The sequence below is a fragment of the Podarcis bocagei genome (assembly GCF_964188305.1).
Source record: "Podarcis bocagei genome assembly, chromosome: 10".
In the NCBI taxonomy this organism is placed as follows: domain Eukaryota; kingdom Metazoa; phylum Chordata; class Lepidosauria; order Squamata; family Lacertidae; genus Podarcis; species Podarcis bocagei.
The window spans coordinates 36,653,004-36,671,986 of record NC_138135.1 but is presented as its reverse complement, the minus strand read 5'-3'; the positions used below and the strand labels follow the sequence as shown (position 1 = coordinate 36,671,986).

Sequence of the window (18,983 nt, the reverse complement as noted above, 5' to 3'; positions counted from 1 at the left end):
TTAATTTCCTGCCAAAATCTCATAATTTTTAATACCACAAATGTTCCGGTGTATTTTGGTCTGGCTTTTCTTGCGATATAACCACTTGGACAGCAATAATGTGGTAGCATAGGGGATGCATCTCAAAACAAACAAAATCAGGATAAATCCACCACTGTTATTGTGTCAAGGTCGATATCCTGCTGCAGAATACACAGCAACCATCACCATCATCATCCTCCTCCATCTGGAGAGGACCTTGATTTAAAATATCAAGCTTTTGTCTTTTTTAAAAAAATATTGACTTCCTTAAAAAATAATGGTGTTTAATTGCTTTTATTCTTACAGGTTAAACAACAACACAAATACAGCAAAAGGCGCACACCCCCCTTAGGAACTAAATCTTTAATTCCACCATCAATTTGGGTCTTGGATTTGTGTTTTTGAGAAAATCTTGAGTTTCCAAATCCTCACCTGAAACATATTCTCTTACAAGCAACTCTTAAAACACACACACACACACACACACACACACACACACACACACACACAGAGAGAGAGAGAGAGAGAGAGAGAGAGAGAGAGAGAGAGAGAGAGGTTTTATTATTGTTTTGAACAATTATAGTAACATACAAACAAAATATAAATCGAAGTCAAAAATAGGAAAGGAGGATGTTGGTTAATGTGGCTTGACCTTAGAAATTGTTCATGTATAACAAATTCTTACCAATTGCCTATGCTTCCCTGTTGCGGATGTCAAGCTCAGTATGCAGCCATTGAGGGCTGGGGGTGGGCTGCAGCCAATAGCACAGTCCTGTACTAATAGCACAACCTGTTTGTTGTTCGAAGAAGGTGTTGAGAGGCCTCTTCTTTTGCTTGAATTCAGGCGTCTATTGGCCTATGTCTGAATCCAGCAGTTCTAAAAAGAGCACACCTGTGAATTCTTCTAATTTGTGGGTTTTTGTTTTTTTGCCAGTTTAACAAATACAATGCGCAGACACAAAGAGGAAAACAGTTGAGGGTTGATAAATAGATTAATCAGAGCAAAACTGATCAATGTTCTGACAAATCAAGTAACACCTAGCTTACTAACCATCTTAGCTGGCCTTGCCTGAACTTTGCGCAGATTCAACTGCACCACCTCGGTCCAGCTCTACTTCATCCTGAAATGTAAATCACCTCTGCTCTTTGCCTCTCTGCTTTTAATCCATTGCATTCTCCTATTTTATTTGGATACAAACTCAAGGGAGCATTGTCATGATTCTGAGGGCTAGCCTTATGTTTTCAGCATTGTAGGTTTTAGGACTTGGTACTCCAAGAGTGCCTCAGATCTCTAATCAACCTATTTCTCCTTCTCTATTGACAGACTGCAGTAGGTCTCTTTAACAGTACCATTCAGACCCACCTTCTCTTGTTCACTGACAAGTCATCCCCAAAGCATGGGGAGATGATGGACAACTATCGTGAAGCAGCAGTTCTCTTCCAAGGGAAGGTAAGTCTGATGTGACTTGGGTGCAAGGTTGTTGTTTTTTTATCCTTCCAGACAGAAGCAGTAATTTATGCTTGGGCACACCCCAGTCTAAAGCGGGGTTGACCAGTGGCAGAGGAAGGGGGTGCGAGGGGTGCGGTCCACACCGGGTGTCGTCACCGGGTGGGTGACAAAATGAGTTTAAAAATTAAAAATTGGGCTCACAAAACTTTTTAGGAGTGACGTGGTGGCTTAGGCACCTGCAGGTTCCATGCTGCCTGAAATGGCAGCATGGGACTTACCTCTGCCTACTGCTTCTCCCTCAGCCGCCCTACAGCTGAGGGGGAAGCGGCGGAAAGGCTCCAAGCATCGGAGAGGCTCGTCTGGCCCCATGGGCAGCTTGCCCTGCTCCCGGCTGCAGGACACGCCCCCGCACCAGGTGCCCGAGCAGCTAGCTATGCTGCTGGGGTTGACACCAGCTGTTGGCATCAACAAGCACTTGCCAAGACTCACTCCCCAGTAGCAGCAGGCGAGCAATGAAAAGGAGAAGGAGAAGGAACTAACTTCACACACTTTGTTCTCCCCGCCCCCCTGCTCAGGAAATCATGCCAACTGAGCCCAGGGGTGGCAGCAAGGGAATGGACAGTGGCAACAGGAGATATGGGCCACATCTATGCCTTTAAAGCACTATTATACCACTTTAACAGTCTTGGCTTCTCCCAAAGCATCCTGGGGATTGTAATTTCTTAAGTGTGATGAGAGTTGTTAGGAAACCCCTATTCCCCACACAGAATTACAATTCCCAGAGTGGTTTAACAATCAATCCCTCTTCCCAGGGAACGCTGGGAATTGCAGCTCTGTGAAGGGAATAGGAACCTCTTTCTTTACAATTCTTGGTAACCTTAACAAATTGCAGTTCCCAGGGTGCTTTGGAGGAAGCCAAGTGGCATAAGAGTGCTTTTAATGTCTGGTGTGGATGTAGCCCAGGAGAACAGTCATGGAGATATGAGATTAGAATTGAAAATAACTTTGTAGAATACATGAAAACTCATTGGGGAACTTCTGGTTTAATACTAGTAGTCACTTGCCAAAGTAGAAATGCTATGTATTTCAAAAGACTTTTGGGATCCATTTCCTTCGCTGATGGCCAGCTTCCATTTTTATTATATATCTGAGTCACAACTCTGGAAAAGAACTTGGAGTGGCCAATGGCACTGCTGCTCCTGTTCCACTGGCCACCTCCTGATGTCTCTGAATATTCCATATGCCTGAAGAACTTTCTTCAAATGGCAGCACAACCCTCCCTCGGACTTGCCAGGTGAACTGCGTTGAGGACACTGAGTCAGATTTTCAGAGCTTATAATGTCGTAGAGGTTTCTTTGTTGCTTCTGTTTAAATTACTGACCTAAACACCAGGGGCTTCAGAAACCTGTAGGTGATCTCATGTGAATTCTTTCCCCCAGCTTTTCAGTTCCAAACATCTTCTACACAAATGTTATTTTAATAGGTGAAAAGACTTCTGAGACATTCAGGATCAAAGGCTGGTGTTTGGGCAGGAGCAGGTCCAACAATCTTTGCCTAAAGTCCATGGTGCTATTATGCGGAACCCATATTAAAGACAGAGCTTCATAACTGTCTGGTCCACATAGTCTAGCTAGAATCAAACATGGGGAACACACAGCTCTGAGTCACTCTCCCCATCCCATCCCGCAAACCATGCTTTCCCATCTCTTATTATTATTTGCATACAAAATACAAACATGGGAAAGCTCAGAGATCAAGCAAATGCTTTGCATGCACAGGGTCTCAGATTCAGTCTCTGGCTTCTCCAGGTGGAGGTGGGGAAAATTCCTGATGGAAATTTAAATGAAGAACAGAATAGGGTGGCATGACACAGAAGCATTTATCTTTTCTAAGTGAGTAATGGTAGATGGAAATGCATGACTTTGGGATGGGAAGTGATATAGGCCCACTCTAGACTTTTTGTTTTTGCAGATGATACTATCACGAGCACAAATCATAAGAAATGACACATAAAAAGGATGTCTGGAGGAACCCCTAAGGATGGTCATTCCACACTTTTGATTGCCCAGACCCCCCTTGTCAATTGGCCTTGCCTCTCATTCCTCTGTCCCCTCTGCTAATTCAGGTTTGCTATTTTCAGTTAGAGGAGATTGCAAGGCTGGCCCATTTTGCTGCTCAAGGCAAAACAGCAACACACACACACACACCATTCCTCAAGTCAAGGTGCATAGTACCCAAAGCTGATTCTGACTACAGATGCACACAGTGGTATTCCCTTCACCGTGGTGCTTCACAGAAAGGTCTAAACCCCTCTGGCCAGACCAGAACCCCCAGTGTTACCTGCCCTCTCTGCTCTTCAGATCTGAAAAGTAGAGAGGATGTGATTTCCTCTACTTCCTGCCACTGGGTTGACTGGTGAGGTTTGAATCCCCATGTCTAGCCCAGCTCCATGATGTTACTGCTGTGTGTCTGATGGGCCACAAAACATGGTTTGGGGTTGAGATCTGGCCTGTAGGCCAACAGTTTGCAAATACAGTGGTGCCCCGCAAGATGAATGCCTCGCAAGACGAAAAAACCCGCTAAACCCGCTAAAAAACTTTGCAAGACAAATTTCCCTATGGGCTTGCTTCGCAAGACGAAAACGTCTTGCGAGACTTGCGATTTTTTTCGCTCCCCCCCCTTTTTCTAAGCCGCTAAGCCGCTAATAGCCTTTTAGCCGCTAATCCGCTAAGCCTTTAATAGCTGCTAAACCACTAATAGCGCTAAGCCGCTAAGCCGCTAATAGGGTTGCTTCGCAAGACGAAAAAACCGCTAGACGAAGAGACTCGCGGAACGGATTATTTTCATCTTGTGAGGCACCACTGTATCTAGGTTACTGGAACTCCTCTGAGCTCTCATAATCTGTGTGATAACATTCATTTGCCTGTGTGAGCATTCTAAAATATCTCTACGCCTTTCCTATTGCCTCCTTGAAGATTCTATTTATCTCAGTGGACGTCCGTGCAAAGGGCAATGACAGGGTTATGTCTTATTTTCACCTGAAGAAGTCTCAGCTGCCTGCACTGGCTGCATTCCACACTCCAGATGAGGAGCAGGAGGTGCTGTCCGTGGATGAAGTCTCCCTGGAGACTGTAAGGGGTTTTTGCAATGGTTTCTTACGGAGAAAGGAATTGGTGAGTGCACAGGATGACAAGTGGGCTGACCAATCACAGCTTTCTGCTCGATTATCAACCCCACTCCCTGGAAATGTTGTTCCCACTTTCCCACTTCAATCTGATGTCTAGTTTTATACCTGACACAGCTGGTAGTGTTTCAGAGCAATGCTTTTGCACCTAAATAATAAACAGAGGACCAAACTAGATGTGACATTAAGTGTATCTTTATACCTTTTTTTTTTTTTTAAAAAAGCAAATATCAGACAATGGGGGGCAGAGAGGATTGATGATTATCAAGGCAGCCACTGGTGGTGATGGAGGTGTTTAACACTTTCCTGGAATGCTAAGGTCTCTTATTGGTGCCTGTGGATGATTTCCTTCCAATGTAAATAACAGCTACTAAGGGGCTATATTCATCAGGGCTACACCAGGGGAGGAAAGGGTTAAACCCACTCATCCCTACCAGGTGAGATTCTGATAACTGTCAGCCCTCCCAGTGCCTCTTTTTAAAATCATGATGTCTAAATGCAAAGGTGCATTTAACTCATCCTAAATAATGCAGATCATTTCTGGCATAGCAGGTACTGTGTGCATCCCCATCTGTCAACATAGTTCTGAATTATTAGTGGGTCATAGCAGTGCTATTGCATCAGTGATCAAGCATAACCATCCATAGCTTCCCCTGAGCCAGTTCAGAGTCACAATACACGTCCTCTTGGGTGCTTGTGAAATCTTCTCTATCGCTTCCCTAAGAAAAAGTGTCCATGTAGAAAGCATCTCTGTGTAGCTCAGTCTATCATGGAAGTAGAATAATTTCTGCTTCTGGAAAGTTGTGCAGTCTCAAAAGATTTAGAGATCTGTGCTAAAAATAATTTCTTAAATCTGAAATTATAGGATTGGAATAAATTATGCAAATGGAACAAATGTGAACAATTACATTCAGTTTGTATGTTTTCTCCTCTGGCTACACAGCTTGATTTTTCTCTCTCCCCCCCCCCCCCGGTGCCCCGCAATGGAAATGTTTAGTTCCGTTGTTTTATTTTTGTTTTTCCAGGATTTGGGTAGGGAGGTTTTGGATTCATGGAAAACTGGGGAATTGTGGTGGAATATACATGCAAGAGTCAGGGCACAGGGACTCCAGATGATGGGGGAAAGTTTGGGAACTGGCAAAAGCAACTCTGCCTCATTTCCTTGAAAGAGGAAACCTTAGGAATTATGGGGCCTGCTGCTGTTGTGGAGACAGAAGAGATCCACTAGCGAATGGATCTTCAGAATATCTCGGTGCCAAATTTATCTGCACATATTTTTTCCTCCTAATTCCTGTCTTGCTCTTTAATCTTGATGCGAAGCGAGTTCCCTACCTCCTTGTTCTGCTAAAAAATGAAAAAAATCACAAGAAACATTCATTATATGTATAATATTATAGGCATATGCACTCCAGATTTCCTACAGTAACCAGCAGATAACAGGTAAATACAGCGATACAATAAAATTTTATACAATTACAGCAGAATATATATATGCAACAGAGATTTCCTGCCTTCAGAGGTCTTGTATGAGTGATGGTAGGAAAACTAAAATGGTGTAAGAGATTAGCCCCCATATTAATGTGGCTCAGTTGGTAGAGCATGACACTCTTGATCTCGGGCTTGTGGGTTGGAGCCCCATGTTGGGCAAATGATTCCTGCATTGCAGGGGCTTGGACTAGATGGCTCTCAGGGTAACTCTACAATTCTATGGTTCTATGCACAGCGAGAGACACCAAGTGCTCTTTCAGGATCTCAAGTGTCTCCACTCCCAGTTCATCTTTCCACTAAAAATCATGTTGACGTGGTTCCTTTTGTTCTGCTTTATTTCAGAAAGAAAACTCTAAGCCAGAGGATAAGATCTTCAAAGAGGAACTCTGACTCTGTTCCAACAGCCTCCAGCCACAACCTAATTCCTGCTGTAGTTCTGCGCATACTCTTGTCCTGGGGGGTTGGGGGATAATCAGCAGCAACCAACAGTCACACAACAGAAATGTGCCAGACCATGTCAGCCGAGTCCAATACTTCCTTGATCCTCCCATAAATGCTCACATTGGGCAGACCCACATTATACCTCTGGCTTTCACCAGAGATATATGGGAACTGTAGGGTTATTTGGGGGAAGTCATGTGCTTTACATGTGCATTGAATATGCTTTAAAGGTATAATCTGGGTCTGCCCATTGCCTTTCCTACTTTACCAGCTCCACCTTTTCACTTTTGTTCTTTGGTAATTCAAGCTCTGCCCTGTTTTGCAAACAATGAGATTAAGGGCTGCTGGGATCTGCTAGCTTTGGACAGGCTGCCAGGTAGTTGGCTCTTGACATTGCTGTTCAGTTTCGGTTTCAGTTTCTGTTAATTGGTTCTTGTGGGAAACTTGCAGATTCTAGCTTCACCAATTAACTCAAGGTGGTGTCAATTTACTCTTGGCAGAAAGCCCAGGTCTGCTTGACCTAGAAACTACTCACTCTGATTGGTTAACGAGCAGCACTCAACTCTGTTATCTAGGGATTGCTAGCACAGTTTGATGTGAGGTGTGTTAGGAGTTAGAAGTGCTGTGTATGGTTATGAGAGAGAGAGAGAAAGAAAGAAAGAGGATTTATTTGCTTTTATTTGTATGCAGAAACTCTGCTGGTTTTATTTTTCCTTTTAATAAATCCTGTAAATAGTTCTTCTGAGTCTAGCTGACTAGTCATTACTGCCGCAACTAGCTTCCTCGCTGTGCAGGAAAACTCTGCTACGTTTGGGCTAAAGCCAGTAGGGCTATGCCTGACACTCCAAAGTTCCATGAGGTTATGGGCATTGTACTGCCAGCCTGAGTTGCGGTGGTGTCAGCATCAACGGCGTTGGTTCCAGTAGTTCCAGAAGTTGTTGTTCTCTGGCTGGTTCCTGACCGTGGTGAGCTGGTGACGCAGCGGACACAAGGACAACAGCTGCAGCGTGTGAGTGCTGGGTGCTGTGGTTCCTGTTTTCTCTCTCGGTGGTCGTGAGTAGCTGGTTCCGGGTTCCAGGGACATCGCTCTCAAGATGGCCTCACAACCAGTTCAGATGGCTTTTGAGCGTCTGAATGACTCCAATTACTTGCTGTGGTCGGAACGCATGCAGGCAGTGCTGCAGAGGGATCGTCTCTGGCAAGTGGTAAGTAAGTTTCCTACGAAGCCTGATGATGAAGACCTCGATAAAGACCAAAGAGCAAGGGCCACAATTGTCTTGGGGCTGGAAGATTCCCAGTTGCCCTATGTGAGGGGAATCAAGACAGCTAGAGGTGTGTGGCAAGCACTTAAAGAACTCCATGTGCGTGAGACAGCGGTTTCCAAGCTGTTCATTCGCAAGGCATTGTACAAGGCAATGTTACAGCCTGGGGTTACAATGCAGGAACACCTACACAGTTTACAGTTAAAGTTTTCTGCGCTACAGGAAAGAGACTGTGCGTTAGACCAGCAGGAGAAGGTGGCTATTATTTTGAGTTCTCTCCCGGAAAGCTGGGATAATTTAGTTTTGTCTCTAGAAGGCATACAGGAGCATGATTTATCAGTCAGTTACGTTACTGGGCGTTTGATTGAAGAATGGCAGAAGAGGCAAGAAAGGTTGTTGGCTGCAGAGGCTTCTACAGGTGGGCGGTTTGGAAGGAGTTCTCATGCCGTGCCAGAGGTGAAGCAAAAGCAGCGTACCGGTGAGGAGTCAGCGTTTGCTGTTAGGCGTTGTTTCCGATGTGGGTCTTCAGCGCATCTAAAACGACAATGTCCGGAGTTGGTCAAGTCTCAGTTGCCGGTGCAGGAGCAGAGACGAGATCTGCAGCAGCAGCGTAAAAAGAAATTCTTCAAACGAAAACAGTCGGCTCAGCTGGTGACCGGCGAGGTCAAGATTGCTGATGAGAAACAAGCGGTCTGGGTGGTCGATTCGGGAGCGTCTCGCCACATCGTGAATTCAGATGACTTGTTTGTTTCCAAGAACTCAGCACAGCGCAGCCAGGTGGCTCTAGCAGACGGAAGTACATCCGAAGTGATTTCGGGGGGTGCAGTTTTTGTTCCTTGTCTTCGTGAATGTCTGCAAAATGTACTTTGTGTGCCGTCATTAAGGAGCAATCTGATGTCTGTAGATTGTTTGCTAAAAGCTGGGTTTAAAGTGTATTTTGAAGGAGACAGTTGCATTATTAAGAAGGCTGGTGAGATTTTAGGCACTGCTAAGTCAGAGGGAGGCTTGTTTTGGCTTAAAGCAGGATCTCAAGTTGCAGCAGTAGTCAGTAAATCTCAGCCTGCAGTGAATAACAAAGCTATACATGACAACTGTGTGCACTTATTGCATAGGAAAATGGGGCATGCTTGCTGGAAAAGTGTACTAAAAATGTCTGAATTGGCTGATGGGGGTAATTTAAAGAGTTGTAACAAGTACCTTGATTGTAATGTGTGTAAAAAGGTTAAAACCCACAGAGTCTCTTACCCCAGAAGTGACAGAGTTAGTGAAGCACCGCTACAGCTGGTTCACATGGACGTAATTGGTCCATTTGCTGTAAGCAGGGGTGGATCGCGTTTTTCACTAACAATTGTGGATGACGCCACGCGTTACTCTTGGGTTTTTCCCATGAAGAATAAGGGTGACGTGTTCACTAAGTTTAAAGGCTGGGTGGCATCTGTGGAAAGATTTCTGTCTGTTAAACTCAAAAGGATTCAGACAGACAGAGGTGGCGAATTTATGTCAAATGCCTTTAAAGATTGGTTACAGAAGCGTGGCATTGGGCATAGGAAAACGAATGTTTTTTCCCCTGAGGAGAATGGCGTTGCAGAGCGAAAAAACAGATCTTTACAAGATATGATGTTTGCCATGCTTGATGATGCTGATTTGCCCATGTCTTATTGGGGGGAGAGCATGCTCACCGCGTGTTATCTCCAAAACAGGCTCTTTCACCAAACAATAGGTACAACCCCGTACTTTAAATTGTTTCAGAAAAAACCTAAAATTGACCATTTGCATGTGTTTGGATCAAAAGCCTGGGTATTAATTCCGAAACAAATGAGGAAGAAGGGAGATCCTAAGACCAAACAGTTAGTGTTTGTGGGTTACCAGGAGCTGGGAAAAGATTTCCGCTTTGCTGAAGGGACAAATGGCATTGTGATCTCCAGGAATGCCAGTTTTTGTGAACATGGTGGCTGGGAGAGACTACATGCCAATACTGAGGTTTGGTTTGAACCTTCCCAGGAGCTCCATGACTCTGAAAGTAGACACAGAGAATCAGAGTCTGAGGGGGAGGAAAGTTCAGATAAGAGCTCTCAGGAAAGTGAAGTTAGCCAGAGACCAGTGGCTAAGCAACAAAAGAGAGGTCATAGTTCTGAGGAGGAAAGTGGGTCAGAAGAAAAATTTTCTCCCAGAAGATCTAAAAGACAAAACAAAGGAGTGCCTCCAGTGCGTTTTTCCCCAGATACTGCAAATGTGTTTAGTGTAAGTGCAGAACCCAAGAGTTTTCAGGAGGTGTTAAAGTTACCAAAAGAGGAGGCAGAGCTCTGGAAACAGGCAATGGAGGAAGAGATGTCCTCTCTGAATGAGCACAAGGTTTTTACACCAGTAGCAGCGCCTGAGGGGGCAAAGATTGTAGGCTGCAGGTGGGTGTACAAACTTAAACCTCTGGTGACAGGAGAGTACAAATACAAAGCTCGTTTAGTTGCTCAAGGATATTCTCAGAGGCCTGGAAAAGATTATGACGAGACTTTTTCCCCTACTGCCAAGGGGGACAGTGTAAGGCTGATCCTAACGCTTGGAGCAAAGAGAAAACTCCTGTTAAACCATTTTGACATTCAGACTGCATATTTACATGCACCAATATCAGAAGACCTGTATCTAGCTGAACCGCCTGGTTATGAGACAGGTTCCAATAAAGTGTTGAAATTAAACAAAGCTCTATACGGTCTCAAACAGGCTGCAAGATCTTGGAACAGATGTTTCCATGAGGCCTTAGTGTCATTTGGTTTCAAGCAGAGTACAGCTGACAATTGTGTTTATGTACGTGGTACAGGCAGTGATCAAGAGTTTTGTCTGATTTATGTAGATGATGTATTGTATGCCTGTAAAACAGATAAACAAACTAAAAGGTTTGCCAAGCAATTGTCCAGTAAGTTCAAAGTGAAAGACTTAGGCCCGGTTAGGACATATCTAGGGTTGGAAGTGTGCTGGGCCCAAGATGGCAGCTGCCTAATTAGTCAGCAGAACAAAGTTAAACAACTACTGACTACATACAGGATGCAGGATTGCAAAGGGGCAGCGGTGCCTATGGATCCAGGTTTCATAAAAACACTTCATACAGATGAGAGTCCTGAATTTGAACATCCTGATGTATATCACTCTGTAATTGGAAGTTTATTGTATATAGCACAGTGGTCCAGACCTGATATTAGTTATGCAGTAGGCATATTAAGTAGATTGGTCTCAAAACCCACACTAAATGCCTGGAAAGGGGTAAAACAAGTTCTGAGGTACCTCAAACAGACAATTGGCTATATGTTACAATTAAATTCTTCCGAGGACGAAATGTTGAGTTGCTACTGTGATAGTGACTGGGGAAATTTGCCAGATAGAAAATCTGTCACAGGACTAGTCATAATGGTCGGTGGAGCTTTAATCAGCTGGCGGTCACGCAAGCAAGACATTGTAAGTGTGTCATCAACGGAATCAGAGTATGCCGCATTGAGTGAATTGTGCAACGAGGTGATTTATTTCAAGCATTTGTTAACAGATTTAAATGTAAATTGTGGAGAACCAGTACAAGTTTACATTGATAATCAAGCTTGTATAACCTTAAGTAAAACAGAGGGTTTCAAATCACGTTCCAAACATATCTCTGTAAAATACCAAAATGTACGTTGCTGTGTACAAGACAATGTAATCACCTGTACTTATGTGTCAAGTGAAGAAAATGTAGCAGATGTGTTAACTAAACCATTGGCAAAGGTAAAGAACAAGCGAATGTGCAAGGGTTTAGGTTTGCTGGAAAAATAATCTCCTACATAGGTGTATTTGGAGTTAATTGTTCAGCAGAATCTGTGAGGGGGTGTTCAGTTTCGGTTTCAGTTTCTGTTAATTGGTTCTTGTGGGAAACTTGCAGATTCTAGCTTCACCAATTAACTCAAGGTGGTGTCAATTTACTCTTGGCAGAAAGCCCAGGTCTGCTTGACCTAGAAACTACTCACTCTGATTGGTTAACGAGCAGCACTCAACTCTGTTATCTAGGGATTGCTAGCACAGTTTGATGTGAGGTGTGTTAGGAGTTAGAAGTGCTGTGTATGGTTATGAGAGAGAGAGAGAAAGAAAGAAAGAGGATTTATTTGCTTTTATTTGTATGCAGAAACTCTGCTGGTTTTATTTTTCCTTTTAATAAATCCTGTAAATAGTTCTTCTGAGTCTAGCTGACTAGTCATTACTGCCGCAACTAGCTTCCTCGCTGTGCAGGAAAACTCTGCTACGTTTGGGCTAAAGCCAGTAGGGCTATGCCTGACACTCCAAAGTTCCATGAATTGCAATGCCACGTTAGTGGTGGGTTTATTCTATTTTAGTTTGTTCTCCAATGCTTTCCCTACGCTGCCACATTATTGCTGTCTGGAGGGGTTATAGTGCAACAAAAGTGGAACAAAAATAAAAAGAACATTTGTGGTATAATAAATATGGGATTCCAACAGGAGATTACAGGATATGCACAGACTGGGAATAAAGCAACATGACCAAACTTTTGCAGGCACAAACAGTAGTGATAGCTCATGTGTGAGCTCCTCATTAACATCATGAGCACATATAATCATGAGTGTGCAATAAAAGGGTGTCTGAAGAGTCCCACCTGGGAAATTGTTGCATCAAAACTGGGTGTGTGTGTGTGTGTCAAGAAAGACCCATGATTAAGGCATGAGACAGCTCCTCTCCAGGATCTTGTAATAGCCACTTGAAGGAAAATCTTACAGCAGTACAGCTTTAAGGCCTAAACCTGGATGTATTTAATTAGTTGGTTGTTTCTTTAAAGCACTCTTTAGCTGAAGTGCATCCTGGAGCAGCTTTATAAAGATTCCCAAAGAAAACAGGATGGGGGAAAAGCAAGCTCATCCTCCAGGTCTTGAAAGTTACGGTTCTTATAACAACCAGCTGGCATAGAAACAGTTCAGAAAGCCGGATGGGATGGCAGCTGTTAGGTGAGAGTTGCATTAAGTCTTGTTTCCCACCCCACTCTCCAAGCAGTGTGGAAATCTAGGGGGTTCAGGGCTCGGTTTCCTTGGAAAGAGGGACAGCAGAGACTGTAGTGTCTTTAATATATATGGTTTATTTACACATATATCTAACCTGAGCCTACGATGCAGATCAAAGCATTAACACTCCAAGGGGCTCTTGCTTCTCCCATAGTCACAGCCTTGGATTCAAGCAGAAATCAAGCAGAAATCAATCTCTGGTTTCTGCCAGCAGCCTCCTTCCAGCTCTCTCTCACACAAGTGGCTTTTGTCTTTCTCACTACCAGCAAGGTGAGGAAGAAGGGCCCATCCATTTGCCCTCTGACACGGAGAAACTTCGCTTGTCATACTAAGGACTGTACAGTACTCGCGTAAATAGTAATGAGAATCCTTGGCTAATTCAACAATGGAATCCTACATTAGATTTTAGCCCTTGCTGGACCTAGGATTCCAGGATCACAAGGGATTCTGGCATCATGCAGGCTGACCGCCCCCCCGCCCAAACCTCACAACAGTATTATGGGAAACAAAAAGCATTGCTTGGTCCAATTCAATACTTAAGATTTTGTTTTTCTTCAGCAAGGGTGTATAAAATGCATCCTGTCAGAGTCTCTAGCGAAAAGGTAGTCTGCAAGGGGCTCACTTTACAGCAGAATTGTAAAAATGTAGTTGGCGGGGGGGGGGAGTTTATAGCTGACTGGCTTTTAACTGAAGTGCTTGCTGAGTCAGACTGGGGTGGGGAGAGTGGGGAGGAGGAAGGCTGCTACAGATGAAGAGTATTGCTGCATCCAAGATGTGGCAGAGAGCTATCCCGCTTCGCTTTTGGCATACCCTTTCTAACCCTGACAGATTGCTGCTGCCATGTGAACAGTTGCCACGTTGTCTCTCAGGAAGGCATTTGACTTGAGGGGAACTGCTAAGTACTGCAGAGCAGAGAAACCACAGAACACCCCCTGTCCCCAAGGGCAAAGCTAGGAGTAAAAGGCCACTCTTGTTCTCCTAATCCCTGCTCAGCCGCCCCCATCTCTGAAAGTGGAGTTACCAGCAGCAATGTGCGGTGGCGGCAGCAGCAACAGCAGCAGCAGCAGCAGCAGGACACAACAGCCAAGGGAATGAGATGGACTTGCATGGCCCACAGCGCTGAGTCAAAGGATCTCTATCCTCTAAAACAGCCTCTTGTTGCAACTTACAAGGCCACTTGCAAGTTCTTGGGTGCCTCCGTTTGTCCCTTGCTAATTCTTCTCATCTCAGGATTTCATTTTCCACTCTGAATTGCACTGAGTCAACACCAGAGCTGCAAAGCTGAACAGCCCTACTATGGGATCTTGGCACAACGGCGTGAGTGGAATTGGCATGCGGTTAAAGCTCTGGGTTCTACTGTGCTGGGAACTGGCAGTGCAAAAACACACACACGCAAATCACCAACTTGTAAACAACAACAACACCCAGGAACGTATTGCAGGCACGCCTACAGACACAAAACCCCACATCTGCTTTCCTACTGCCTAGAATGGATAGAGAGATCATTGCTGCACAGAAGTGACTGGTTAGGAATCACTTCTTCACAGAGCACATACAGTAGTTGAACTGGAATTTGCTAGTACAGCAAGTAGCAAAGGCAGCCAACTTGGATTTCTTTAAGAAGGAATAAGAAAAGTTCATGGCAGATAAGATATGCACCTTCTGCAATGTCAACGACAGTTGCTGGGACTCCTGGGGGCGGGGAAGAGTGCTGCTGCATTCATGTCCTGCATGCAGGCTTCTCAAGGATCTGGTTGGCCACTGTGAGAATAGGATGCTGGACCAGATGGGCCTTTGGGATGATCTATCTGGGCTCTTCTTGGGTTAAGTTCTCCATTTGTCCTGCCTCCACTGAACATGGTCAACACAAACTCTCAACTCAACCTTACTGATCTGTATTGCCTAATGAATCTGATCTCATCATTTCAGTTTGACCTTCACATCCATAGAACTTCATGTCATCATCACCACTCCTATTTATCTGAACTTATAATTATCCAGACATTTTGAATATTCCCCAATTGAAAGGAACATTTCCATCATCCCATCTGCAAAGAGAAAATTTGTCAAAACCAGTGCCATACCTTTATCAGTCCTATTGGCAAAATCCATACATTTCTATTTGTCCTGTACTGTTTCCACTGACTGCTGGGTGTCCAAAGATCCTCAGAGCAGGAGGATGTTCATATCATATGGCCAAGTGTCACAAGAAATTTCCCACGATCTCAGCACATGGTGAAATGTAATGGTTTCATAGGCAAATCTCTTTTTGGGAAATTAGGCTTCAGAACACATTTACTTCGTAGGAGGGCCTTGCCTTAAATACTTAAGTGTCACACACTTGTAATTCTTTTATACCAGGGCTAGGAAATCTTTTACCTTCCAAAAGTTGTTTGGATCCAAATCCCATTGGTTCCAGCCAGTGTCCTGTCTCTCCCCCTTAAACTCGGAACTTGAACTGTTGTCACGTCTGGAGGTTTTGAAAGTTCTATTGATGAATTCAGTACAGCATTCCACCATGGGTCTACAGGTTACACACAGGTAAGGCATGACAGAGTACTATGATACATGACTAGGTGAAACTAAGCTATTGATCCAACACTTGACATGTTCCCTCTGAGAGTGGGGTGTGCACAGCTATTCACACAGGCAGGACATGGAAGGTTTGCTTGAACCAGTACTGTTCCCGTGCTTCTTTGGAGACAAAGGTGGAAGTGACATAGCTGGCTCCCTGTCAGACGTATTCCTGGGTGTCTTCCTTGAGGGGATGAGGTGCATAGGGTGTCCAATACCATAGAGGCAGGCTGTTCTTCTGCTAGGCCACTAGACCCTTCCCCTGAATCCAGATCCCCACCTCCCACCTCCCAATTTACTAGGACCATCCCTGGGTCAATCTCCTGTGCAGTCCTAAGTGCTCATCCCTCAACTTGCTAGGATCTTCCCTTGGGTCGGCCTCCTCCAATTCCCTGCATGCTTCCTCAACCTCATCTGACTACCCTTTCTGCAATGTCTCCACGGGTCTCATGACATCCAGTAGTGGACAGTGGAGTGGGGTAGAGGTACTTTCCTGACCTCCTGGCAGGTGAATGGCTGCTGCTTAAAGGGAAGGGCAAGGTGTCAGGGAGGGTGGCACAGTGCATACGAGCTAATAGGAGAGTTGCAGTGGCTCTGCTGGTGCTCTTGCACCAAACCACCTTGATCCTCACCCTCCTCCTGGAGCAGCGACTCATCTGCTGGGAGGTCAGACAAGTGTCTCCACCCCACCACTACTCCATCCACTGCTGGTCCCAGTCAGCGTGGCCAATCATCAGGGATGATGAATTCAACAGCCTCTGGAGAGCCACAGGTTCCATGTCCCCATTTCATGCAAATAACAAAAGCCAAAGGCACTGTATAACTTTTATAACACATGCACAGAGTATGGGAAACAAGCAAGATGAATTGGAGCTTTTAATACAGGATGGCAAATTCGGTAGGCATTACCGAAACCTGGTGGGATGAGACCCATGATGGGAATGTAGGAATTGAGGGGTATAACATGTTCAAAGGGAATAGGCCACAAGGATGTTTTCATGGATAGTTGAGATTTCTGCATTGCAGGGGGTTTGGTTAGATGACCCTTGGGGTCCCTTCAAACACTATATAGTTCTATGAGTCTATGAAGAGCTGGATAACTACAAAATAAGGAGCAGAACAGCTATATTGATTTGCCTCTCAGATTGTAGCAATGTGAATCATTTTTAGTCAAATAAGCCAGAGGAAAAACAAAACAGGATATACAGGGACCTTGTGGTTATGCTAACGTGTTCATGAGGAGATGTTTCCTCAATGCCTGTCCCACGAGTGTACATAGATAATTATAGAGACAACTTTTTAAAGAGGCTTGTTATGTACATTGGTAAACTTTAATTCCTTTTCTCTCTTGTCTAGAAAACCACATTCGAAACAACAAGCCCTTAAACCACTGTGTGGCCAAGAAGCCATCCTCTATCCTCCCACAGCTGGCCACAGCCAGAGTGCTAAAATATAGAAAGTTGCTGTCAGATGTCCTCACAAGACCCTCCAGTTAGTGGAGTAGTTGTCAAGTGTGGGGGCAGAAGATTTCCTCAAAAGGCTCAAGTCAGCACTTTTGAGAACATTTGGGACCAACATGTGTAAGCACTATGAATGGTGTTGCTGCAGATATTTAATGGAGAACATATTTATTAGACCAGTTGAAACCAGCTGATGATCTGTCCCATCCCAGGATGCTATCTGGTATGAACTGGTATGAACCACTAGCTAGTGTGAACAAAACCTTTGCCATGAGTTATTGCAAGAAAAATTGACCGCAGCTGCTCCACTCTAGTTTGTTGCAAGTCAATGTCATAGACTAGTGAAGCAGCTGTACAGATGTTCCCCATCCCAAGGAGTGCTTCTGTTTAAAGAACATGTAAAGCCAACATGCATTTCTATCCACAATTGTGGCTTATAGAACATACTTTTAACTGTTGTGTTATTTCATTATGCTTTTATTTTAGTTTGATTTTAACACTGGTTTTCATTGACATTTTAAATGTATATTTTATATTCTTGGTAAACTACTTCGATATTTTATTTACAGTTAAGCAGTATAAAATTCTGTTAAATAAAATAAAATAAAATAAAATAAAATACTATGCTTTCTCTAACAGCTCATAATGTGGGGTCACTGCAAAATTGCAGTTCTTTCTGCATTGCAATTATGAGAGTTGTTGATGACTATTGGGTAGTGTCTGTGATGTCATTAATGATGAGCAACACAAGTCCTTCTCCTCCAAAGCCCACACATTCAGAAAAGGAGAACTGAAACGGATTAATCTCAAGGCAAAGTTTGGAGAAGCCCCATGCCAGTCTTCCTACTGCCCCACACAGCCTTGAGATTTTAGCTGGAATATCCTTTGGGACTTTGCTTGGATGATAATACTTATTCCTGTGCAAGTCCCTGCTTTCTACGCCCAGTGCTCTTAACCTCTGGTACACTAGATGCGTAGTATTCAGCCTTTTGAATATTGAGTTATCTTATTTTGGTGTGATATTGCAGAAGACACCTGTAGGAGTATGACAATGAGATGAGACAATTTGCTTCTACGACTCTCCGTTCCCTGAGATTTCCTTCTTGTCTTGATGGAACCAAAATATGGCACGATAGATACTCTGTGGGTGGCTCTTGTGGCTGTTACGGAGGGCAGTCTGGTACGTTTTGGTGGTTCTTGGGAATTAATGAGCCAAGACAAGGATTTGGAATTAGAACCAAACCTCTACGTCTACCTCCACCGACCGCAAGGCTGAGTCACTTGCCACATAACTAGTTTTTCCAATACCACTAACAACCTCCTTATGAAGCAGAAGAGGTAGTGGCTGTCTCAACAGCCAAAATGCCCACTGAAAGGTGTGTATTGTTGCATGGAGGTAGGCTGCATGACTATGGCAAGGACACAGAGATAATGCCACCCTAATTTCAATGATTATAGGTAGTGTAAGACAGAGCCAAGGGAAGTGATAAGTTACCATGGAAGATGAAGGCATCTCTGCCTTGTTGAACAATTAAGAACCTGCTGTGCCCACTGACCTTTGTGTGATGCTGTTTAATGCTGCATCACTACATAATAAGACCACACTCACCCATAATTTGATCTACTGAGACCTGGGTGGGTATGTTTCGAGGAGTTGATCTGATCCAACTGTGCCCACCTGGACACTTGGTGCAGCATCACCACAGGAGTTGCTGTGCTCCATAGATCTTCCATAACCAGGAAACACCTCTGTCGGAACTGGCTGTGAGAGCCTACACACAGTATTGGGCCAAGGAGACACTAAACAATGGCTGTTGTCGGTATACCATCCACCCTCTGCCCATAGCTCATACAAACCTTGAGCAAAAACTTGGCTGTAAAACCTACACATGAGCAGGAATGAGTGTCTTCTAGGTTCCAGCTCAGGGAGGGCAGAGATCTGAGGAGGCTCCAATTTAGATCTCAGTTGTGTAGAGTTCTAAATCACATGGGGAGCCTCTGTGAGTACAGGTGGACACTTGCCCCCATCTTCTCCTGTAGGTTTACACCTGAGCAGAATGTGTACATTGGGCTACTATA

General features: G+C 44.3%; 1 protein-coding gene and 1 long non-coding RNA gene across 5 annotated transcripts in view; one reads left to right on the top strand and one right to left on the bottom strand.

Moving 5' to 3' along the window:
• Nucleotides 1-6,975, top strand: part of ERP27 (endoplasmic reticulum protein 27) — a 20,699-nt gene extending 13,724 nt beyond the window's left edge. For both annotated transcript variants that reach the window (XM_081212105.1, XM_081212104.1), the window contains 3 exons: nt 1,346-1,471; nt 4,447-4,644; nt 6,486-6,975. In XM_081212105.1, the coding sequence (XP_081068231.1) occupies nt 1,346-1,471; nt 4,447-4,644; nt 6,486-6,533 (372 nt within the window). In that variant the 3' untranslated portion in view covers nt 6,534-6,975. The remainder of the gene's footprint in view (nt 1-1,345; nt 1,472-4,446; nt 4,645-6,485) is intronic.
• LOC308596826 overlaps nt 1-18,983 on the bottom strand; it is a 20,644-nt gene extending 1,661 nt beyond the window's left edge. Inside the window, exons 1-4 of one of the 3 annotated variants that reach the window (XR_014012719.1) lie at nt 18,762-18,983; nt 15,250-15,394; nt 5,832-5,999; nt 707-898 (exon numbers count right to left, since the gene is read on the bottom strand). This is a non-coding gene — a long non-coding RNA (uncharacterized lncRNA). Of the gene's footprint in view, nt 1-706; nt 899-5,647; nt 6,000-15,249; nt 15,395-18,761 lie in introns of those variants that run through there. The other 2 variants (XR_014012720.1, XR_014012721.1) reach the window with 2 other exon arrangements.